Raw genomic sequence first — 21,241 nt, forward strand, 5'->3', positions numbered from 1 at the left:
GGAGGTCGTAGGACTGATGCAGTTTCCAGTGTGTTCTCTCAGCCCTCACAGGCTCCAGATTCCACTGCTTCCTCTACTTTTTGCCCATGTTTTCTTCCTGAGTGCCTCTTCTTTTGTCTTCAGGCCCCAACACCACAGACATAAGTAAAAATCTTTCATAGTGTGATGAATATTAGAGGTACCATGGGAATTTTATGAATCCAGCTTTTTATTTTGCCATATTCTGAGGAGTGTTCACTGAGGGTAAGGATAAAAGGTTACAGGGAATTTCAACCTCTGTATATGGTCTATGTTAAAAATCTAGTGGAAGGAAAATCTATGCAGAGACACTTGATTTTGAAGTTAAATCATTTATGTAATTCAGGGCAGGTGATTACATACAAGTTTTTTAAAGTTTTTATACTTTTAAAATATAACATCTGTTACTGAGTATGGCAATATCCTGGTACTCACTCATTTGTAAAAGAAGGCATTTAAACATAGCAAACTGAGATTTCATCATACTGTTTTCTCTACAGAAGCATCTGAAAGATGCCCTATAGAAGTATCTCACAAATTACTCATGACTGAATTATCTGGTCTGAAATGAACTGACCTAATATTTATATTTCTTGCTAAATCACACAATGTAAATTAAATAAATATAAAAATCATTTTAACCTATATATTCAATTTCAAAGAAATTTTGCAGCATAGATTAAATTTCATATTTTTGTCCATGCGAAAATCCTTGAAATAACATTACACACTGCATATAAAGTTATTTAATGGAAAGCATGTACTACAGCAGTTGAATTTAATTTTCATTGGCCTCCACTCCATTTCATTATTATTTTTACCTTTGCTTCTCCCAAATCTCTATCAGTTAGCCAGGTCCACTCCTATTAACTCTTTACTGTAAATTATTTTAAAGGGCTACTGTAAGTGGTTTTAAAGAGAGGCTATTAAAAAATGAGCCTCTCAAAATATTTCTCGGGTGGAAAAGTTTTTTAGAAAAGCTGTTTTAGGGCCACAATTTTTCACTATTCTGGTTACAACGAAAGTGGCTTATCAGATACCAAAATAGCAGATGTTGTCTCTGGAACTGAAGCAATCTTACAAACATACAGCTATCTTCTGAATTTTTCAAGAGAAAATAATGGGAAGATTTTGTAATTCCAATTAGTGTGCCTTTTACGAACTTCAATTGGAAGGATGTAAATACAGCTTAGAGGTCAAATATGGAGGAATAATGTTGCTGCATCAAACATTTCTTGAATTCTTGACTTCCTTGGATGTGTTACTTCCTATTTCTCTTGTACTGGCATTACCTTCAATTTGAAATGAAATAGAGAGTATGAAAACAATAAAGCTTTCTCTTGTGGGAGAAAAAAAGGCATAGAAGAGACTCTAAGAGATTGAAAGGCTCTCCACTGGGATGATAACAATTAAAGATGACAGTTCTGACATCACTGAGTTCAGACAAGTATGTTCAAGGCAATTGGTCTAACCTATGAGAAATTGGAAGTGACTTCAGACTGGACCTAAAACACTTTACAGTACAATGTCTTGAGTAAACGTCACTTTGATGAAGGCATTGACCTTTATAGTAGATGTAAAAGTACATATTTTTGTTTGTTATTTCTTAAATATCTGTGCCTAGCATTATCAATGCTTGAGACTCCGGGGCACAAAGATTCAGAGGGCTATTAAATTCACCGTGAGTGCTTTTTGTTTTAAATGTGTCCTCGTTAAAAATAAACTAAATTAAATCAGTATTTCAACCTTATATCCTTAGGAAATAGTTGACTGTTATGAATGATGCCAAATCTCAAGTCTAAACTGTTTAATAAGAATTTGTATTCTCTCAGCTACATTGCTGCATACAAGAAACTTACTAACATAATGGAGACAGACATAGTGGAGCCAACCATTGTTTTCAAATCATTTGATTTTTTTTGTCTTTTGTCTCATTTTTCTTACCTGCATATCCCTTCCTCCCCTCACTGTGGATGGCATGGGGATGGGAAAACATATCTGTAGCTCTGTTTAGCACTGGTAAAGTTCTAAGGAGTTCTGTTTACCCTGAACAAAGACTAAGTAATATCACAGTACTTCAAGCAAGAATTGTCATGTAACTCAGAGCATATTAAATGATGCATAATTTGCTAATATTTTTCTTAACTTGATCAGAATTTCACTAACAGAAACCAAAGTATTCAAACACTTACGTGCAACAGGAAGGAGAAGCTAGTCACTTAAAATAGTAATTTAGGTCTGGAAAATCACTACTATACATTCTGAAACAGCATCCCTCACATATCAAAATTAGAAACATCTAGATAGCAAGCCCAAAAATGGCAGCATTATGTTAATTATATTACACTTAAGATAGGATATTGCATACAATAGATGCAAAATAATTGTCTTGAAAGAAGAGTTTTATATTTTTAGTCAACTCCATATTGAGTACCACCGTGTAAGATACACACATCAACATATATACAAGTCGAATTTTTTCTAACTTAGGTAGCATTTATGACACTTAAAAAAAATCCTTAGCTCAGTTTAGATCCAAATATTTAGATGTGAATATTTTCTGCGAGGTAAGGGGCAAGCACTAGTTGTTTCATGAGGCCTTATGAAAGCAGTGTTTGGATTTCACAGACCCTGCCAATGTTGCCTGTGAGGACGCAGTGACTAAGGGTAATATTTATCGCAGCCTACATTGATAGAGCACTACCATAAGTTTGAATTAAATGATTCTGAAGACTGAATTAATAATTACCTAACATTTACCATATCCTTTACTCTGCTTTAGGTGCTTTACACCAAGAAATTTATGTACAATGAGGTTGAGTGAAGCTCAATAAGTACCATTTGGCAGAGGCTCGTGGGCAGAAGGGTCAGAAGATGCCTGGGACCCCTATTCTCTGGCTGTCCTGTGGAGTGGCTCAGATAGATACATATGGGGCAGTCTAGAGTTTCACCTCTGAGTTGCTCTTTCCTTTGTTAAGGAATGCAAGAGGGCAGCCTTATAGTTGGGAGGTAACTCCTTTGGGAATGGATACCATGCAGTAAGAACTAAGGTCCCGGGCTTCCCTGGTGGCGCAGTGGTTGAAAATCTGCCTGCCAATGCAGAGAACACAGGTTCGAGCCCTGGTCTGGGAAGATCCCACATGTCGCAGAGCAGCTGGGCCCGTGAGCCACAAGTACTGAGCCTGCGCGTTTGGAGCCTGTGCTCCGCAACAAGAGAGGCCGCGACAGTGAGAGGCCCGCACACCGCAATGAAGAGTGGCCCCCACTTGCCGCAACTAGAGAAAGCCCTCGCACAGAAACGAAGACCCAACACAGCCAAAAATAAATAAATAAAGTGTAAAAATTTAAAAAAAAATAAAGTGCAACACTTAAAAAAAAAAAAAAATGCACAGGGTTTTAAAAAAAAAAAAAAAAAAAAAAAGAACTAAGGTCCCAAACACCCAAGGGGATACTGGAAATGACAGTTGTGCAGCATTTGGAGACCTTGAGAAAAGGTGAGATCATACACAGAGCCTGCTGCTGAGGGGTGGGGTAGCCTCCGGCCCCAGCTAGCAAACTGGAAAGAGCCTCTGGGTCATTCAAGATTCAAAGTGGGGCTTCCCTGCTGGCACAGTGGTTGAGAATCCGCCTGTCAATGCAGGGGACACGGGTTCGATCCCTGGTCTGGGAGGATCCCACATGCCGTGGAGCAACTAAGCCCGTGTGCCACATCTACTGAGCCTGTGCTCTAGAGCCCACGTGCCCCAACTGCTGAAGCCCGTGCACCTAGAGCTCGTGCTCTGCAACAAGAGAGGCCACTGCAGTGAGAGGCCCGTGCACCACAATGAACAGTGGCCCCCGCTCATCACAACTAGGGAAAGGCCACGCACAACAACGAAGACCCAATGCAGCCATAAATAAATAAATACATACATACATAAAAAAAAAAAAAGATTCAAAGCCAATCTTGCATGTTTCTCCACATTGACGTTTATTAATTACCAGACACTGTACTATGTGACTTGAATGTATTATCTCATTAATACTGATGACAACCTTGTAAGTATTGTTACTCTTACTGTTGTTTTACAGTCCAGCAAACTGAAGCACAGAGTACTTTGGTTTTGTATCACAGTGTATAATACTGTTTGCCAGAACTGGGCATATTATAAATTGAGGTCTGAGAAGGCTGAATATAGAGATAACAGGCATAAGGGGTTGAAGTCTTAGTTTAGAATAGTGACTTTGGAAAAGCAGGGATGTCAAAGAAATTTACAGACATGGCGAAAGTTAATCTTCTCAACATCACACAGCATTTAGGTGGGGTGAGCACTAAGACTCAGTGAGGTGAATAAAGCACTCACCCTGAGTGCCAAATTTAAGAGGCTCCAAAAAACTCAGTAGTTAAGATACATGATATTTTAATACAATCCCTAACATTTAAAAACTAATGCAACAATCTGGGATGAACAAAATATCAAAGTTTTAAATAAAGACAAAAGTATTGTTACTGATTTTTCCTTTTGTCTCTGGCTTCAATATGGCGCGGTTCAGCACTAGGTAGGAGAGCTGCACTTGACTCAAGTTCTTTCATTTTTAGCCTTTGCCTTCCTCGGTGAGTCAGTCCTCATGGTTATAAGATGCTATAGCAGTTCCAGGCTTTATATTCTCATGCAGCAAAGTCCTTATTCCCCCTTTTAACAGCAAGAAAAGCCCTCCCAGAATCTCTCATCCAACATCTTACTACAGAACCAATTGTGAATTCATGGTTTTGTTTGTTTGTTTGTTTTAAGTTTTAGTGTTTTTTTGTTTGTTTTTAATTAATTTATTTATTTTTGGCTGTGTTGGATCTTCGTTTCTGTGCGAGGGCTTTCTCTACTTGTGTCAAGCGGGGGCCACTCTTCATCGCGGTGCGCGGGCCTTTCACTGTCGTGGCCTCTCTTGTTGCGGGGCACAGGCTCCAGACGCGCAGGCTCAGTAGTTGTGGCTCACGGACCCAGTTGCTCCGCAGCATGTGGGATCTTCCCAGACCAGGGCTCGAACCCGTGTCCCCTGCATTGGCAGGCAGATTCTCAACCACTGCGCCACCAGGGAAGCCTTGTTTGTTTGTTTTTTGATTGCAGATTGCATAGTAGTTGAGTCATACTCTGGATGGTGCAAAATCTGGCTCCATTACTTACTAGCAATGCAGCCTTAGGTATTTTATTTAAATTCCCTCTGTCTCAGTTTTCTTATATTTAAAATAGAGATGTCTACCTCATTGGGGTTTTGAAAGGAAAAAGTGAGTTAGTATACATAAAGTTCTTAGGATGGTACCTGGCAGGTAATATACACCCTAAAAGTGTTAGCTACTACCATTTTTATGATGATCCTCGTTTTAATGTATGTAATTTAACTCATGGAAACGTGAAAGGTAGAAAAGTACGATTAAAAAAGAAAACATCTATGAAAGGTTTAGTTTAGTTGCATTGTATAATATTATCCCCACTGTTATAATTTGGATGTGATGTCTGAGAGAAGGAATAAGAATTAACTTGAGGACTACTATCTTTTTAAAGATATATCTATATCCATATGTATATATGTTTTTAAAGTTGTTTTCCATGTGACTGAAAATCAGAAGCTGGTCTCAAGATAGCAAAATATTTTTTTCATGAAAATAACCTGGTTTGACTATTTTAGAACCAGGCAATATACATGTCTGCAAAGTGTATATATAGTGCATTTAAGCATAAGGATAATTAAACTGATATCTATTTTGTTGGATTTTATTGTTAAGTTTCTCAGTGAACACTTAGAAAGAAGAGGAATGGGGAAATGGTCTCAATCTATTCAGATCATAAAAATCCCATTTGCAATATTCTTCCATTAGATATAAAATATACTAGTGCTAAAAATGCCTTTAATGGTACCAGTACAGTCCAGTTCCTTACATATAATTCTTTTAAAATCCTCAAATGCAATTATAAAATTCCACTTCATTTCCTTTCTCTAAGGTTTAATCTCACCTTTCAGACTACCATATCTTGCTCACATGACACTCTCCAGAATGCAGTGAAATAAGTTCCAAAGAGTAAAGTTATGTTGTCACTGAATCATGGAGGTAGGTTTCCCTGAGACCAGTTGTAACTTGGCATCCTTGTGATGGGTTGTGAATCCTCCGAAATTAAAAATTTCCCCAGAAATCTCATCTCTAATATTATTTGTCCCTCTCTATGGCATCTTACCCATCAGCATAAAAATGGAACATTCTTCCCACTTGAACAACATAAGCAATGGAAACCCCACTATGATTCTAGTCCTTCAACTATTGCCCAATCTCTGTCATTTACTTTACAGTAAAATATACTTACTACCTCTAAATTCTTCCCATTTAGTCTTGAATGTATTTCACTGAAATTGCCCTTTGAAGGTCACCAGTGACATCCTCATCATTAAATCTAAAGCTCTATTCTCAGTCTTCATCTTTCTTGACCTATCAGCAACATTTGCCAACTGCTCACTTTATCCTCACAGAAACAATTTCTTGACTTGATATCTAGTACATTATACTCTTTTTTTTTCTGCCTCTCAGTTAATATCCCTCTGTGTCTCTTTGTCTCTGTCTGTCTCTCTTCTCTCCTCAGAATCCATTGCTGGTTCTTCCTCATCTCTCTGACTTATCTCACTGTCTTGTAAATGTTGGAGTGTTCCTAGGTCCACTCCCTTAGTGATCACATTCAGTGTCATAGCTTTGAATGCTTCCTATTCTTTATTGAATTTCCAAGTTTCCGTCTTCAGCTAGAACTTCATTTTTGTAGAACATATTGAGCTATACAGATGTCTACATCTCCACATAGAAGTCTAATAGACAACTCAAGTTTAACAAGTTTAAAACTCAGCTACTTAAATATTCTGGGCAACAAACCCTGTTTCTCTCCAGTCCTCCCCATTTCAGTAAATGGTATTTTCATCCTTCCAGTTTCTCAAACCAAAAACCTTGAAGTTATTCCATACCCCTCTGTTTCTCTCACATCCAACAGCCACACTGTCAGTCTATACATTAATTCTATCTTTTAGATACACTCAGAATCTGATCACACCTCACCACACAAACTGGTACCACCCATATAGAAATCACCATCTTCTTTCCCTTGGACTATGTATTATTTCATTTGGCTCCTTACTGATCTCCCTGTTTCCAACCAGGCATTCTTTCAATCCTCAACGTGGCGAATGAAGTTACATAAATCAAATCACTTTTTCCTCTGCTCAGACCTTCCAATGACTTCCTATCTCAGTCAGAGTAAAAACCTAATTTTGGCATACTTAACCCTTAGAAAGTATAATATGTTGATATAATTCTAGTCCCTTAAGATGTCAAAGGGAGAAGAATCCCTGAAAAGCTTAGTTTTTAAAATTAAGGAAAACATAAATCTAAAAATTTAATTACAGATTGATGAAAAATCAGGTGCAACTTAGACCATATTTCTAGATATATCACCTCTTCAATCAGATCTTAAAGGCTACCCTTAACCCTTCAGAGCAACTTTCATGTAACTTGAATGAGAATAACAACATGTTGGAAATCCCTAATATGTCTTTTTTCTTGCTTGCATTTTTATTATTTAATCTTTTATTTCACAAACAGTTTATATCTCCTAGGATATAAGAAAGGTAAGATTTACAGACTTCAGTTTTTCCTAATTCTATCCATTGAAGTTACTAGAAGTAACTCAAATGTGTTAAAAGAAGAAATCAGGAAAAGCAGCTTTTCTTAGTTTCTTTGGGAATAATTACAAAACTTCTCTTTGTTTTTAATTACTTTTAGCAAGCTCTATTTCCAAGATGGGCTCAGATCCTCTAAGACTTGTACATGACGCTGTGGAGGAAACCACGGACTGGGTCTATGGCTTCTTTTCTTTGTTGTCTGACATCATCTCGTCTGAGGGTGATGAAGAAGATAATGATGATGGAGACAAGGACACTGATAAAGGTACAAAGAGAATAGAGATATATCTAACTGCTAGGACCGATGATTGATACGCATTACAATAGTTTGCTTAAGTTTAAGCACAAATGAGCACTTGGGTCAGGCTAAACCAAAATGAATACACTTCAGAGTGCAAATAGCCTATCAACAGGCTGCCAAACTCAGTAAGTTGGTCTCTATATGGCTTTCATCTTATAGCTTATCTGCCATTATGGCAAAGATGTCAAAATTAAATGCTACATTAGAGTAGCAATATAGTAGAGAGGGACTTATTATACAATCCTACCGAACCACAATAGAAACTCACATTTATATGCTTCTTTGGGAACAAAAAATGGCTGCTATTTCCCAAGTTTGAAAACTAAATATATGTATAAATATGTTATACATATAATTCATATTTACAGTCAAATAGAGAAAGCAATCCTACTAATATCACAATGAAAGTTATTTAATTGAATCAAATGGAGGTGTAGAATGCAGGGACACATTCTAAATGCCACAACCATTATGCAACTAACCTATTTACTCTCTAGAATGTATTGATGATCAAAAGGAAATAACAAACTTAAACCACATGTAAACTGCTATTGACCGGATGTGAAAAGAACAAAGCATTGTGATTCTGCTTTTTTAGATGGCATTTTTAAGATCAGCCTTACTCATCAGAAATTACATATTCAGCCTTGACTACCAGGAAAGCTCTTATTATTTTAGTCCTTTCTATGACTTTGTCTGAATTTGTATTTTTTGGCTCCTGTGAGAGGTCGAGATGAACAATAGAGGACTGAAATGAACATGATATACGAACTGTAATGTATAATTTGGATCACTGCCACAATTTTATTGAACTCATAAAAGTGAAACGATCTCAAATAAATGTACATAGGCAAAGTGTATACTTAAAAATTGGAATTTGGAAGGCAAAGTAAGATATGGACTACTATTATCAAAACTAATAGATGGTTTTTTAAAAATGAATGAAAGAAAATGGGAAAATAGAGAGGCAATATTATGCTCTGCTGAAAGTTTTTCTAATTTACTGTTTTTGCCTTGGTTTAGGAGAAGTAGAGGAGCCTCCCTTGAAAAAAAAAGGTTAGTTGTGTTGACCTTTGAAAAAAAGTATTTTTCTTTTATGGTAATATTGATTTTCACCATAACTTAAATAGATTTTACTTTGTTATAGACAATTTATTTTTAATGTAGAGTTTTTGTTTAATGGTTAGATTAAGATTTATAGTTAGGAGAAGAAATACTCGATTCTTTCCAATGAAGCTAATCCCATCATTTTTAAGTTGATTATTTAATTAATGCCTTCTTCAGTAGATGTGCAAATCGATCTACACACTGATCAATGTGAATTTGAATTGCAGGAATGAGGGGTGAATTCTATAGTTTTCTAAATGGCCCAGAAGATGAGGATGCCCGTGATCTTTATTATTCTCACTGTGGCCAGATATATCGATTTTAAATTTTAATTCTTTTTCTTATGTTATTGTCAGTATTATTTTTCAATTTTAGGTGATATCTATTGGACGGGGTAGCTGAGATAGTGTGGAGGATAATAATCTTGAAGGCACAGGCATATGCAGTCAGTATGTATTATGTGTCATCCCAAAGCAGCAGAGTCATCTGGGTGAGCTTGGCTGTGGTTTACAGGGATTCCTTGAAGGAATAAGCAATGTCGTCAGTCAGTGAATGGAATGATCATAAATCCAAAAGACGGGAGCAATACGACTGGGAAAAAGGGGTTATAACTGTGGGGCAAAAGCCTCAGAGATTTTTACAGGAAGGGGTAAGAATTATGTCTAGAAGGAATAATAGGGAGCAATGGATACCATCCTGAGGTATATTTGGTATGAGATAGAAACATAAAAGCCAGACTTAATACAGTTAGTTATTGCTGCACATGTTGGGCATTAGCTCTTGGGAATATTTATTACAGAGGAGAACTTGCTGGCCTCTGTTGCTATCTCCCTAGACCTACTGTGAATGCAAACAGTAGGATCCAAATTTGGAGCTTCGGCCTTGCCTGACAGATGATGATAACCTCACTTCTTGGGACAAAATCTACTTAGTGTGTGTTAATTTGGAAAATTTGAATCTGTAACTTGCCCAGTAAAAGGTGAAGTAGTGAAACTCAAGTGTGGAACTGCCATTCAGAAATGAAAGTGTTTATGAAGCTATTGAGAGCAGAAAGGATGGGTTGCCCTACTCACAAATCCATGATGAGAACCCAAGAACTCAAGACATTCTTAAGTCATCAAATCCAGGTATAGAGAATCTAGATTAGTTTATAAACTTCTTGAGGTAAAAAGCAGAGTCTTTTTATAGCTGATCTCCAATGGATACTGCCCAGAACATAGTCAAAGTTTAAGCTAATGAGTTACCAGTCGTGGTCTGGAACTTACAGCTTGTATATATATTTATTCCATTTGGGTATAGAAGAGTGAAAAACAAATATTTTCTTATTTATAAATTAAATTCTACAAGAATATCATATAAGATCATATTCTCCATAAATCAATATCTAGTATTTAATATAGAATCTGTTCATTGCTCTTTATTTGAATTTCCTGGTGGGATTATTTTAAAATTAAGTTTTATGAAATGATTAGCATAAGTTGCAAATGCACGCAAAACTGTTTAATTATTATTTTTAAATTATTGTATTGCTTTATCAAATCAACAGAAAAACTATTAAATAGCTGTTTAAGATACTTTTAAAAAATGTCAGTAATGATCATTAGTTAAAGCAGTCTAAGGGATATATATATTTAAAACCATGTACACTAATGTCTAAAAGGAGAATTGACTAAAGTCACCTGAATATATTTTCTTAATATTATTATTTACAGAGTTACATGAGAAAATGGACATTTAAAGCAACATCTTATACATCCTACCTTGGGTACAAAGGCTGTAATAAGCATTAGTTATAAAAGAAATATATTTATTACAATTATTTTTTATTTAAAACCTTTTCTTTTGTAGAGTCATAGAAACAATGAGTTTTAAATCAGTATGTGATATTTTACAAAGCATTTCTAATACATATTCTGCTTTTAAAAGCATATTTTTAATGTTATTATTAGGGAAGAGATTCCATGAGCTTATCTCTATCTTATGATGAATTATTTTATAAATTCTATATTTTAAAGTAGTGGTTTAAGAAGTTTTTTAGGTTTTTTTGATAATCTAGAATTATATCCTCTTAAAATATTTGATTTTCACCTGTCTAAATGAGTCTTTATTAGTCTCTTCATTAGTACTCTTTCCCATTCAGACAAATTCAATAATATTTAGCCATTTTATATTACCTAGTTATCAGGCTGTGACATTGTTTATTCGACTGTCCTGTGTCTATATGAAGCATTTTATTTAAATGTGCTTAAAATGTTGGTTTCATTTGTTCAGTTCTTGCTATTTTTACCAAAATAAAAATTTAGCTACCTTGTTATTTATGGGTGGAGTTTACAGTTCTAATTTGATATGGAATAACAGTACAGTCAAATAATCTCAGGGTTGCTGGGTTGATTATTAAACAGATTATTAATATGGATGAAATTTTTGAATCTGCTCTTCTGTGGCTTATGTTGTTATATATAAATATAGCTTTAGGGTATTAAGTGTAGTACCTAGTGTCTTTACATTCTTCATGCATACTTACTTTTCAACTTGTCAAAATTTTTAAATATTAAATTCTATTTCAAATACTCCATGATGCAGGCTAAAGGCACTGAATCATTGTAAAATATTACATTTTTATTGTATAATTATTTAAAACATAACTATGAAAACCAATACCATTGTAAATTATATATTCTGGAACAATTCTGTGCTATGTAGGGTGGGTGTGCTTTGTTTACCTAGAGTCAGCCTGTTGAGTAGCATTCTTCACACCAGGGTACATATCAGGGACATGTTAACACCACATTTTCCAAGGGATAAACGAGTGGGGATAGCATCAAAGGAATCAAATTACATTTGTATGCTTTCCTACAATTGATCTGCCTGAGAACATATCCAAGGTTATCATAGTAATTCTTCTATGTTATGAGATAAAGAAGTGTCTTTCACACATCTTCAAATTGCTAGAATGCCAACCAAAGAGACCAATAGGCCTTCCGGTCCTATCTTGCATATGTCTGCTAAAGGAGAGGCATGGTGCTGATACTCAGGTGTTCTGTGTCATGATGGGATGTTCTGAAGTCAGAGATAAGGTAGAGTGGGGAGATGGGAACAATGGCAAGTTTCATTTAATGATTTTGCCTTTTATTTAGCTGAATAATGTGAAAGAGTGCATTGCTCTTGAGGGACACTCCCTTGAGAGCAAAACAGAAAGAACATCCATAGGAAATACTGAAAGCTAAAAATGGCTTTTAAAAATTTAAATGTAAGCAGTTCTTTTCAGTTATTCTCAATATTTGTTCCTAGGAAGTGTCACTGGTTTGAAACTACTTTGAAACAATCAACAGTGTAGGTTAGTGACACTAATTCTTTTAAATATAACTGGGATATTTCTAAGGCAACCAGACTGTTAAAGATGCATTGAATAAACCCATGGATGTCATATTTCTGTGATTAATTTCAGACTAATTCTGTATTGTTCAAAAAGAAATTTAAAACCTACCTTATGTAATTAATTATATTATGAAATATTTAATCTAACTGATGTCAAACCTTATCATATTTCATTTAATATAAAATGTTTAATATTTTGTACCTCCTATTGACAAAAAATTAAATTATATACTATTTGCAGAACCAATTCACTCTGTGCATGTGTATATATCTATATATATATATATAGATATATATAGATGTGTGTATGTATATATATACATAATATATTATGTACCATTTATTCATTATATGTTTTTTATTATATGTATTTTCTACCTCTTACTAACAAAAAAACCCCATTATATGCTAGCTGGCTGCTCAATAAATATATATATGTAAATGTATAGATTTAATATATATTCTACTTTGCCTATAAATTATAAAATTTTATCATGATATCTAACAAAATTATTGGAGTTATTTCTTTTATATTTGCAACTTTAAAAATTATTCCCAAAGTAAAACATCAAAATGTGGTATCCCCCTAACATGCATATTTCAGGAATATCAAACTTTTAAAAATACTCCTAGCTCCATAAACAACTAAAAATTTTACTTATATGGTACCTGACATTAGTTCAAGTAAAATAATGTGCAGTGGAATATTGGTTTGTCTTGTTTTCTAACTTATTGTAAAATAAACGTATTACATTAAATCCAAATAATTTAAATATTTTCATCTACTTTTAATAACATATCTTCCAAATATGTTGCAAAATTTATTACTTTCATAATAATTTCCTCAAAATACACACTAAAAATTTTTTTGAACTGAAAAGCAAAATTATATTTTTTTGAAAAAGAGTAAGTTTGATTTACGTGAGAAATTTGAAAACAAAGGCTGGCTTTGCCCATTAGTTAACATGGCAAACATTTTCCATAAGTTAAGTGAGCGGCAGCACCAAAGTTTAGATGAAATATACCTAAAGCAAGAACTACAATTGAAGCATAAAGCAATATCATTTTATCCTAAATTATTACATTATACAATTTTTATTGAGTTATAATTAACATACAATATTATATTAGTTTCAGGTGTACAAAATAGTGATTCAGTATTTTTATGCATTATGAAATGTTCACTGCAGTAAAACCAATTACTATCCATCACTATACAAAGTTGCTACAAAATTATGGACTATATTCCCTATGTGTACATTGCATTCCTGTGATTTTTTTGTTTTATGGCTGGAAGTTTATACTTCTTAATCCCTTTCATCTATTTCATCTGGCCCTCTCCACCCCCCCCCCCCCCCCCCCAGCAATCACCAGTTTGTTCTCTGTATCTATTGGAATATAAAAAATAAAATAAACAAACAAAACAAAGCAGAAACAACAAAAAACAAGCAACCAAATTAAAAAATGGGCAGAAGAGCTAAATAAACAGTATATTTTAAAACGAAGTTAAAAATAGATGTCTATTCAGCATAGGCAGCTTAGCATTTTTCTATTTCTTTTTCAAAAAAAAGATACTGGTTTCTCACAAACCTAATATGATTTTTCTTTCATATTTCTATATTAACATTCATGTGATGCGGACTTTTCAGATTATGTAAACATTCATAAAAGTATAATTTTTACTGGGGATAGAGCTTTTTAATTTTTTGTACTAACATTTCTAAGTGCAGAGTAATAGATATACTTATCTCTTTTTACAGTTTATTCTTACTTAAACCTTAGTCTATAATAAGTCTGTATATAAGAATAATCATTACAGCATTTATGTTCTTTGAAATATGCAATTTTAGGAGACAATAATAGTCTCTTAACAAGAAATTACATTTTATAATGTCACTTTCTGACATCTAGCTTTAAAGTTAAGAAAGAATACTTTTAGTCCTTCGGACCCATACATACACATTTTTTGGGGAAGGAAATATTGATCTTCAATTTTAGGGACATGGTGGCCTTATGAGATATATACTTAATATATATATGGTGGCCTTATGAGATATATACTTAATATACTTGCCTTTGTGGAAAGAGCCAAAATCCCCTGTACATTATGTTGAATTTACTTGCTTTCCAACTACTTGCTCTTTGAACTAAGGAACCATCTTGAAGTTTGAACAGGACCCAAATATGAAGGCTGATAGTCTGTGAAATTGTTCCTGATGCATGCCAATGGCAGAGGAAGAAGCTCTTCTTTACTTAGAGCAAAACAAATTACATTCTCCTTATAATCGCGTTTTAAGATTTCCCTAAAGCTCCTGGGGTTGAAAAGAGCCCAGTAAATTTAAACTCAGTTCTTTCATTGTGTATTGTTCTCACTTTATTGAAATCCACTTTAGCTCTTTGCAGTCAGGGTGAGTAAGGAAGAACCAGGGAATCTGAGCATCATAAATATTCAAGACTTTAGGATTAGGCCATTCAGAAGGTTGTATCACGTCACTGGGAGTAAGATAGATGGACATGTTTCTGTGCCAGAGATTTCATTACATCCATCTTTGCTGGCAGCTTCGGTGCCTTACCCCAGGCAGAACTTTAAGTGTCTGAAAAATACTGCGAGTGAAAAAAAGAGGGAGAATGGAAAGGTGACTAAACTTGTTAAAATTCGTAGCCTCAGAATACTGGTTACCAGGTTGGCCCTAGTAACACTGTTAAGTAAATACATTAATCTTTGGACTACTCCTCTAAATAAGTCTAGATTAAAACTCAGCTCCATAACTGCACTGCTGCATATTGCCCTCAGGCTGCTCAAGGAACTCACCGCTTTATCTTCTGGTTGTCTTTCCCAATATTAATCAGACCTGTGAGGACAAGGGGCAAAACGCAGAGAGAGCAGACAGTGGGGCTTGGTGATGGGATCAGAATGAAAAAGGCTGAGGAGAGATCTGATGAATGATCCAGAGACTTACTTCTCTAAGGAGTTGCAGCTGTAGTGAACCCTGGGTCCAAAAGAGCTCATTTCTATCAAGGCAAGCAAACTGGAACCAGAGTGATGGAAATAATACTGGTAACACTGGAGCCTGAAGGAGCAAGCCGATGAAAGCAAGGGATTAAATTTTGGTGCCAACATCATGGAGAATAAAAAGGCTGAGACAGGACTTCCCTGGTGGCACAGTGGTTAAGAATCCGCCTGCTAACGTAGGGGACGTGAGTTGGAGCCCTCGTCCGGGAAGATCCCACATGCCACGGAGCAACTAAGCCTGTGTGCCACAACTATTGAGCCCGCGTGCCACAACTACTGAAGCCTGGCATGCCTAGAGCCCATGCTCCGCAATAAGAGAAGCCGCCACGATGAGAAGCACGCGCACCACAACAAAGAGTAGCCCCCCGCTCTCCGCAACTAGAGAAAGCCCACATGTGCAGCAACAAAGACCCAGCGCAGCCAAAAATAAAATAAATTAAAAAAAAAAAAAAAGGCTGAGACAGCTCGACTCAGGCCCAACCATTTTAAGTAGCTCCTGTTGGAGCAAGAATAATCTCAAGGTTGTTGCATTCCTATCTGGAAATAAGATTGGGTGTGTAATTGAGAAGCCTGTGAATGAGAAGCTGTTAGGTTTATATGTATTCCAGATTCTTTTCAACTCTGTACGTTCCGTTTTTCAAAATCACGAGATTTTGGTCTCTTGTGGAAAAAAGTAAGTCCAGTTAAGACATCATTTGAATCTGATGCACGGAGTTGAGAATCACTGGTAATTTTTCTGTTTTTCTTTTCTTTTCTTTTTTTTTTTTTTACTACCTAACATGTAGAACAAAAGAAATAGAAATTTTGAACCCTTTCAAGTTAGGTGGAATAGCATATCCCACTTTTAAATCCTGTCCCAATATTTTTCTGTTGAAATGAACATGATATTTGACTGTCAATATTTTATTATAGGCATAATTGTCAATTATATATGTCAATTTATAGTTGACATATTTTATATAAACATCTGTGGATAAGTTAAGGCAAAGTATTAAAAATGTGCAGTGTTTTAAATTTTATTATTATTTAGCTTTGCAGTGTTCCCAGAAAAACAATATTTAAAAACCCTAACTTATTGGCACCCATATTGATCACTGTGGAAAGAAATGCTTTAAAAATGCATTGGTAACATGCTTTTAAGTTTCCTCCATGTCTTTTCATGGCTTGATAGTGTATTTCTTTTTAGTGCTGAGTAATATTCCATTGTCTGGAGGTACCACAGTGTATTTCTTCATTCACCTACTGAAGGACACCTCGGTTACTTCCAAGTTTTAGCAGTTATGAATAAAGTTCCTTTAAACAAACAAAAAAAACAAAAAAAAACCCTACTACCTTTTGTACAAGTGTTGCAGTTTACAATACCTTTCACATACATTTTTAAATTTCCACAAATAGTAAAATTCTGCAACTTTCTCCAGCATTTCTAATAGAAAGTAAAAAGGTTGAGAAATGCAACATTTTACTGTCCCAAATTTTCAACCACACTCATTTTAGTGTTTAAATCATTTGTACGTCGTGTCTTAAAGAACAGGTGAGATACTATCCACCACAACTTTCTATATTGTGCAAGAGTTGATAGCTTATAATCTTGCTTAAACATTTATTTTTTAACTCAGTATATATTTATCGAGTGGTTAGTATATGCCAATTATTATTGAAAATTTACTGTGGAACAAAATAGACATAGTTTTTGCCCTCATCAAATTTAGAATTTAGTGAGGGAGACAAGTAATAATAATAATAGCCAATATTTTACATGATGCTTATTAGATATCAGGTGCTGCTCTAAATCCTTTACATTTTAACTTATTTTAATCCTCATGTAAATCTATGTGGTAGGTATTATTATTAACCTCATTTTACAAATGAGGACGTGAAGTTCACACAACTAGTAGGTATGAGAATTAGATTTGAATGAAGCAGATTGACTCAAGCATTAGTTATCGTAAACACTAAGCTGCATTTTAATACATGCCAGCGATGACAGTATTTTTGTATAGATCTTTGAATAGCTTATGTATGTCTAGATTTTCCTAACGAAATGCGTTTTTAATTACACTAGAATACTATTGATCTATGCCATCTTTTGTACGACAATTATTCAAATAATCATTTAATGACCATTGCAATCCAGAAATAATGAATACTCTAAATAATACTAATTTTTAATTTTTTCTCAGCAAAATAATACATTATTATATCTGCTTCTCTTGTTTCCCAGCACTTCACAAGTCTGGTGCTGAGACTAATACCTCTCAGAGACATTGGACTCTAGCCCAATTGTTTATTTGGCATTGGACTTTAGGAAAACTGCCTGATTTAGGAGGGTATATTTTTTGGTTATCACCGTTGAGTTATAAAGGATGAAAACCAGAGTTTAAATTCTTTGAGTTCCTTTAATTTAAAAAATGCATTAAATTGAGTTATTTGTAGTGAGGTGGATGGACCTAGAGTCTGTCATACAGAGTGAAGTAAGTCAGAAAGAGAAAAATAAATACCGTATGCTAACACATATATATATATGGAATCTAAAAAAAAAAAAAAAGGTTCTGAAGGACCTAGGGGCAGGACAGGAATAAAGACGCAGATGTAGAGAATGGACTTGAGGACACGGGGAGGGGGAAGGGGGAGCTGGGACGAAGTGAGAGAGTGGCACTGACATGTATACACTACCAAATGTAAAATAGATAGCTAGTGGGAAGCAGCGCATAGCACAGGGAGATCAGCTCGGTGCTTTGTGACCACCTAGAGGGGTGGGGTAGGGAGGGTGGGAGGGAGACGCAAGAGGGAGAGGATATGGGGATATAAGTATACGTATAGCTGATTCACTTTGTTATACAGCAGAAACTAACACAACAACGTAAAGCAATTATACTCCAATAAAGATGTTTAAAAAAATAATAAAATAAAATAAAGCCTAGCATGATGAAGTATTGGTGTTAGAATGGGAGATGAATAACAATAAAAATCTAAAAGGAGACTTCTACTCTTTTCTCCACTTCTCATATTCACACATACTTCCCTACAGATAGTGAGAAAGGGGATAGGGGAAAATCAGGACTAGTGAAAGAAGTCAGAATACACTTCCCATCTTCTATGGAAGTAACTTGCCCCTTCTCTTGAGTGCCTCTCATATCATAATGGACAGAGTAAACACTAGTGGAGAACTGATACATTAGGTAAGGTTACCAATAACTCAGGAAAACAAAGGGATCCTTTTCATTGCTTCCTGACACATTGAGCTAACTGTCACTCTTTCTCCATTTATTTTTCCCTTCTCCAGTTATCAAAATTCAAATTGACAATTGTACCTTTAAGGACCTTGGACAGTCTCACACTTGGATTGAGATACTTTGACCTCTGTGCTTTCTAAGCCACAAAACAATCTTTGAGGTTTACTGTTACCAAAATGGCTTATCATTCCAACTAGAATCTGTTGCTGAGACTTATCGTGTTCTCAGGTTGGACTCTCTAACCTATTGGCAAAGCACATACATTTGGAGGTAAATAATGACTACTTTGACCTTCTTTGTCCCTTGTATCCAGTGCAAAACAACGTCTATGTTAAGTCATTATATTTCATTGTGAGCTGTAGAGATTTGTCTGTGTGTGCGCATGCGCGCGCGCCTGTGTGTAGGTGTGTGATTTAATCCACAACTCCCACTTATAAGAGATCTGAGTGGATCTGCCCAGAGCAGTTGGGCTGTCTTAGTTTATATAAAGCTGAAGTGCAGAATCAGGAAAATAAAAAGTTGGGACTATATTCTTGAGACTGTGAAATTGAGCAGGACCCTGGGGGAACTTTCGAGGTACAAAAGCCCCAGCCCCGAAAATTCTGAAAGAGCAGAGGAATCTCAACACGTGTTTCCTGCCAGGATCCTTGTACCGTAGTTTGTACCCAAAGCACAGAATCCCCAGTGCCTGCTTTTGTTGATGTCTATAGAAAATGCTGGCTGGTCTGGACACATTTGACCCAAATTCCAACTGTGCACGAAAACTTCAGAATATTTTAAAAATCCAAATTTTTTTTCTCTTAGGAGCAGGAAGAAAACACTCCTTGAAAGGGTGTTAGCGAAGGGAGGTGAGGGTAGGGAGAACCTTAATTTGGATCCTCTTTTAGTTGAAATGCAACCTTTAAGAGACTTTTGACAACCATAGACCAGAACTTTATGTAAATTGCTTCCCTATCAGCTGTTTTTGGAAGAAAAACCCATCCCTGCAACCACTTCTTAAAACTGTCTTGATTTTTCAGCAATTTAAACTCTAATGTAGTTCTGTGTAGAGAATGTCACTGTAGTTTTGGGTGTGTAAGTGTGTGGGTGCTGATAATTTTGTATTTTCATTGGGAGTGGAAAAGGAAAACAATTCAAGGTGAAAAAATTATTCTTAAATATTCATTTTTATAAATTTTATTAAAGAATTTTGTTACAACAAAAAAATAAAATAAACACTCTGAAATATAGTCATCATTTTTTATTTATTTTTATTGAAGTATAATTGATTTACAATGTTGTGTTAGTTTCAGGTATACAGCAGTGATTCAGTTTTATATATATATATATACATGTTCCTTTTCAGATTCTTTTTCCTTACAGGTTTTATGAACTATCGAGTATAGTTCCCTATGCTATACAGTAGTAGGTCCTTGTTGGTTATCTATTTTATGTATAGTAGTGTGTATATTGTTAATCCGACAAGAAAAATCTCTAATAAACAACCTAACCTTACACCTGAAACAACTAGAGAAAGAAGAACAAACAAAACCTAAAGTTAGTAGTAGGAAAGAAAATCATAAATATCAGAGCAGAAATAAATTAGAGATGAAGACAACAATGGAAAAGATCAATTAAACTAAAAGCTGGTTCTTTGAAAAGACAAACAAAATTGATAAACCTTTAGCCAAACTCATCAAGAAAAAAAGGGATAGGGCCCAAATCAGTAAAATCAGAAATGAGAAAGGAGAAGTTACAACCGACACCACAGAAATACAGCGGACCATAAGACACTACTATAAACAACTATATGCCAATAAAATGGACAACCTAGAAGAAATGGACAAATTCTTAGAATTGTGCAATCTCCCAAGACTGAACCAGGAAGAAATAGAAAATATGAACAGACCAAGTACTGAAATTGAATCTGTGATTTAAAAACTCCCAACAAAAAAAAGCCCAGGACCAGATGGCTTCACAGGCAAATTCTATCAAACATTTAGAGAAGAGTTAACACCTTCCCTTCTGAAACTATTCCAAAAAATTATAGAGGAAGGAATACTTCCAAACTCATTCTATGAGGCCACCATCACCCTGATATCAAAACCAGACAAAGATACCACAAAAAAGAAAATTACCAGGCCAATGTCACCAATGAACATAAAAATTATCATTTTTTAAAGTCTAATTCTCCTTTACTTTCATCTATTTTTATTTTTGCTTAAGTGAAACTTATTATGAAGTGTAACCAGCATTCCTGGACTTACCTCCCACTTTAAGGTTACCTCCCTTTCTTGTATTTGGGGAAAAGTGGAGGGAATATGTTTCCCTCCTGCCTTTTCCTGAGTGGTGATCTGCATCCCAGTCTTTTTGAGATTTGTCTTCTTTCACTCTATTTTTTTCCCCTCCAGGACGGATCCCTGCTCATTACAATTCTGGTTATAATCTAGAGCTCATTCCCTTTTGGTCAGCTGCTGCTGGGTACACAAGAGCTAAGGCTAAGGGGAACCAAGGTTTCTTCTA

At 35.2% G+C, this 21,241-nt stretch overlaps 1 protein-coding gene across 11 annotated transcripts in view; it reads left to right on the top strand.

The window, feature by feature from the left end:
- Window positions 1–21,241, top strand: part of TRDN (triadin) — a 377,672-nt gene that overhangs the window by 78,620 nt on the left and 277,811 nt on the right. For all 11 annotated transcript variants that reach the window (XM_059941303.1, XM_059941308.1, XM_059941304.1 and 8 more), the window contains exons 3-4: window positions 7,808–7,972; window positions 9,032–9,064. In XM_059941303.1, the coding sequence (XP_059797286.1) occupies window positions 7,808–7,972; window positions 9,032–9,064 (198 nt within the window). The remainder of the gene's footprint in view (window positions 1–7,807; window positions 7,973–9,031; window positions 9,065–21,241) is intronic.

This window comes from Balaenoptera ricei, chromosome 12 (assembly GCF_028023285.1).
Source record: "Balaenoptera ricei isolate mBalRic1 chromosome 12, mBalRic1.hap2, whole genome shotgun sequence".
NCBI classification, from domain to species: Eukaryota; Metazoa; Chordata; class Mammalia; order Artiodactyla; family Balaenopteridae; genus Balaenoptera; species Balaenoptera ricei.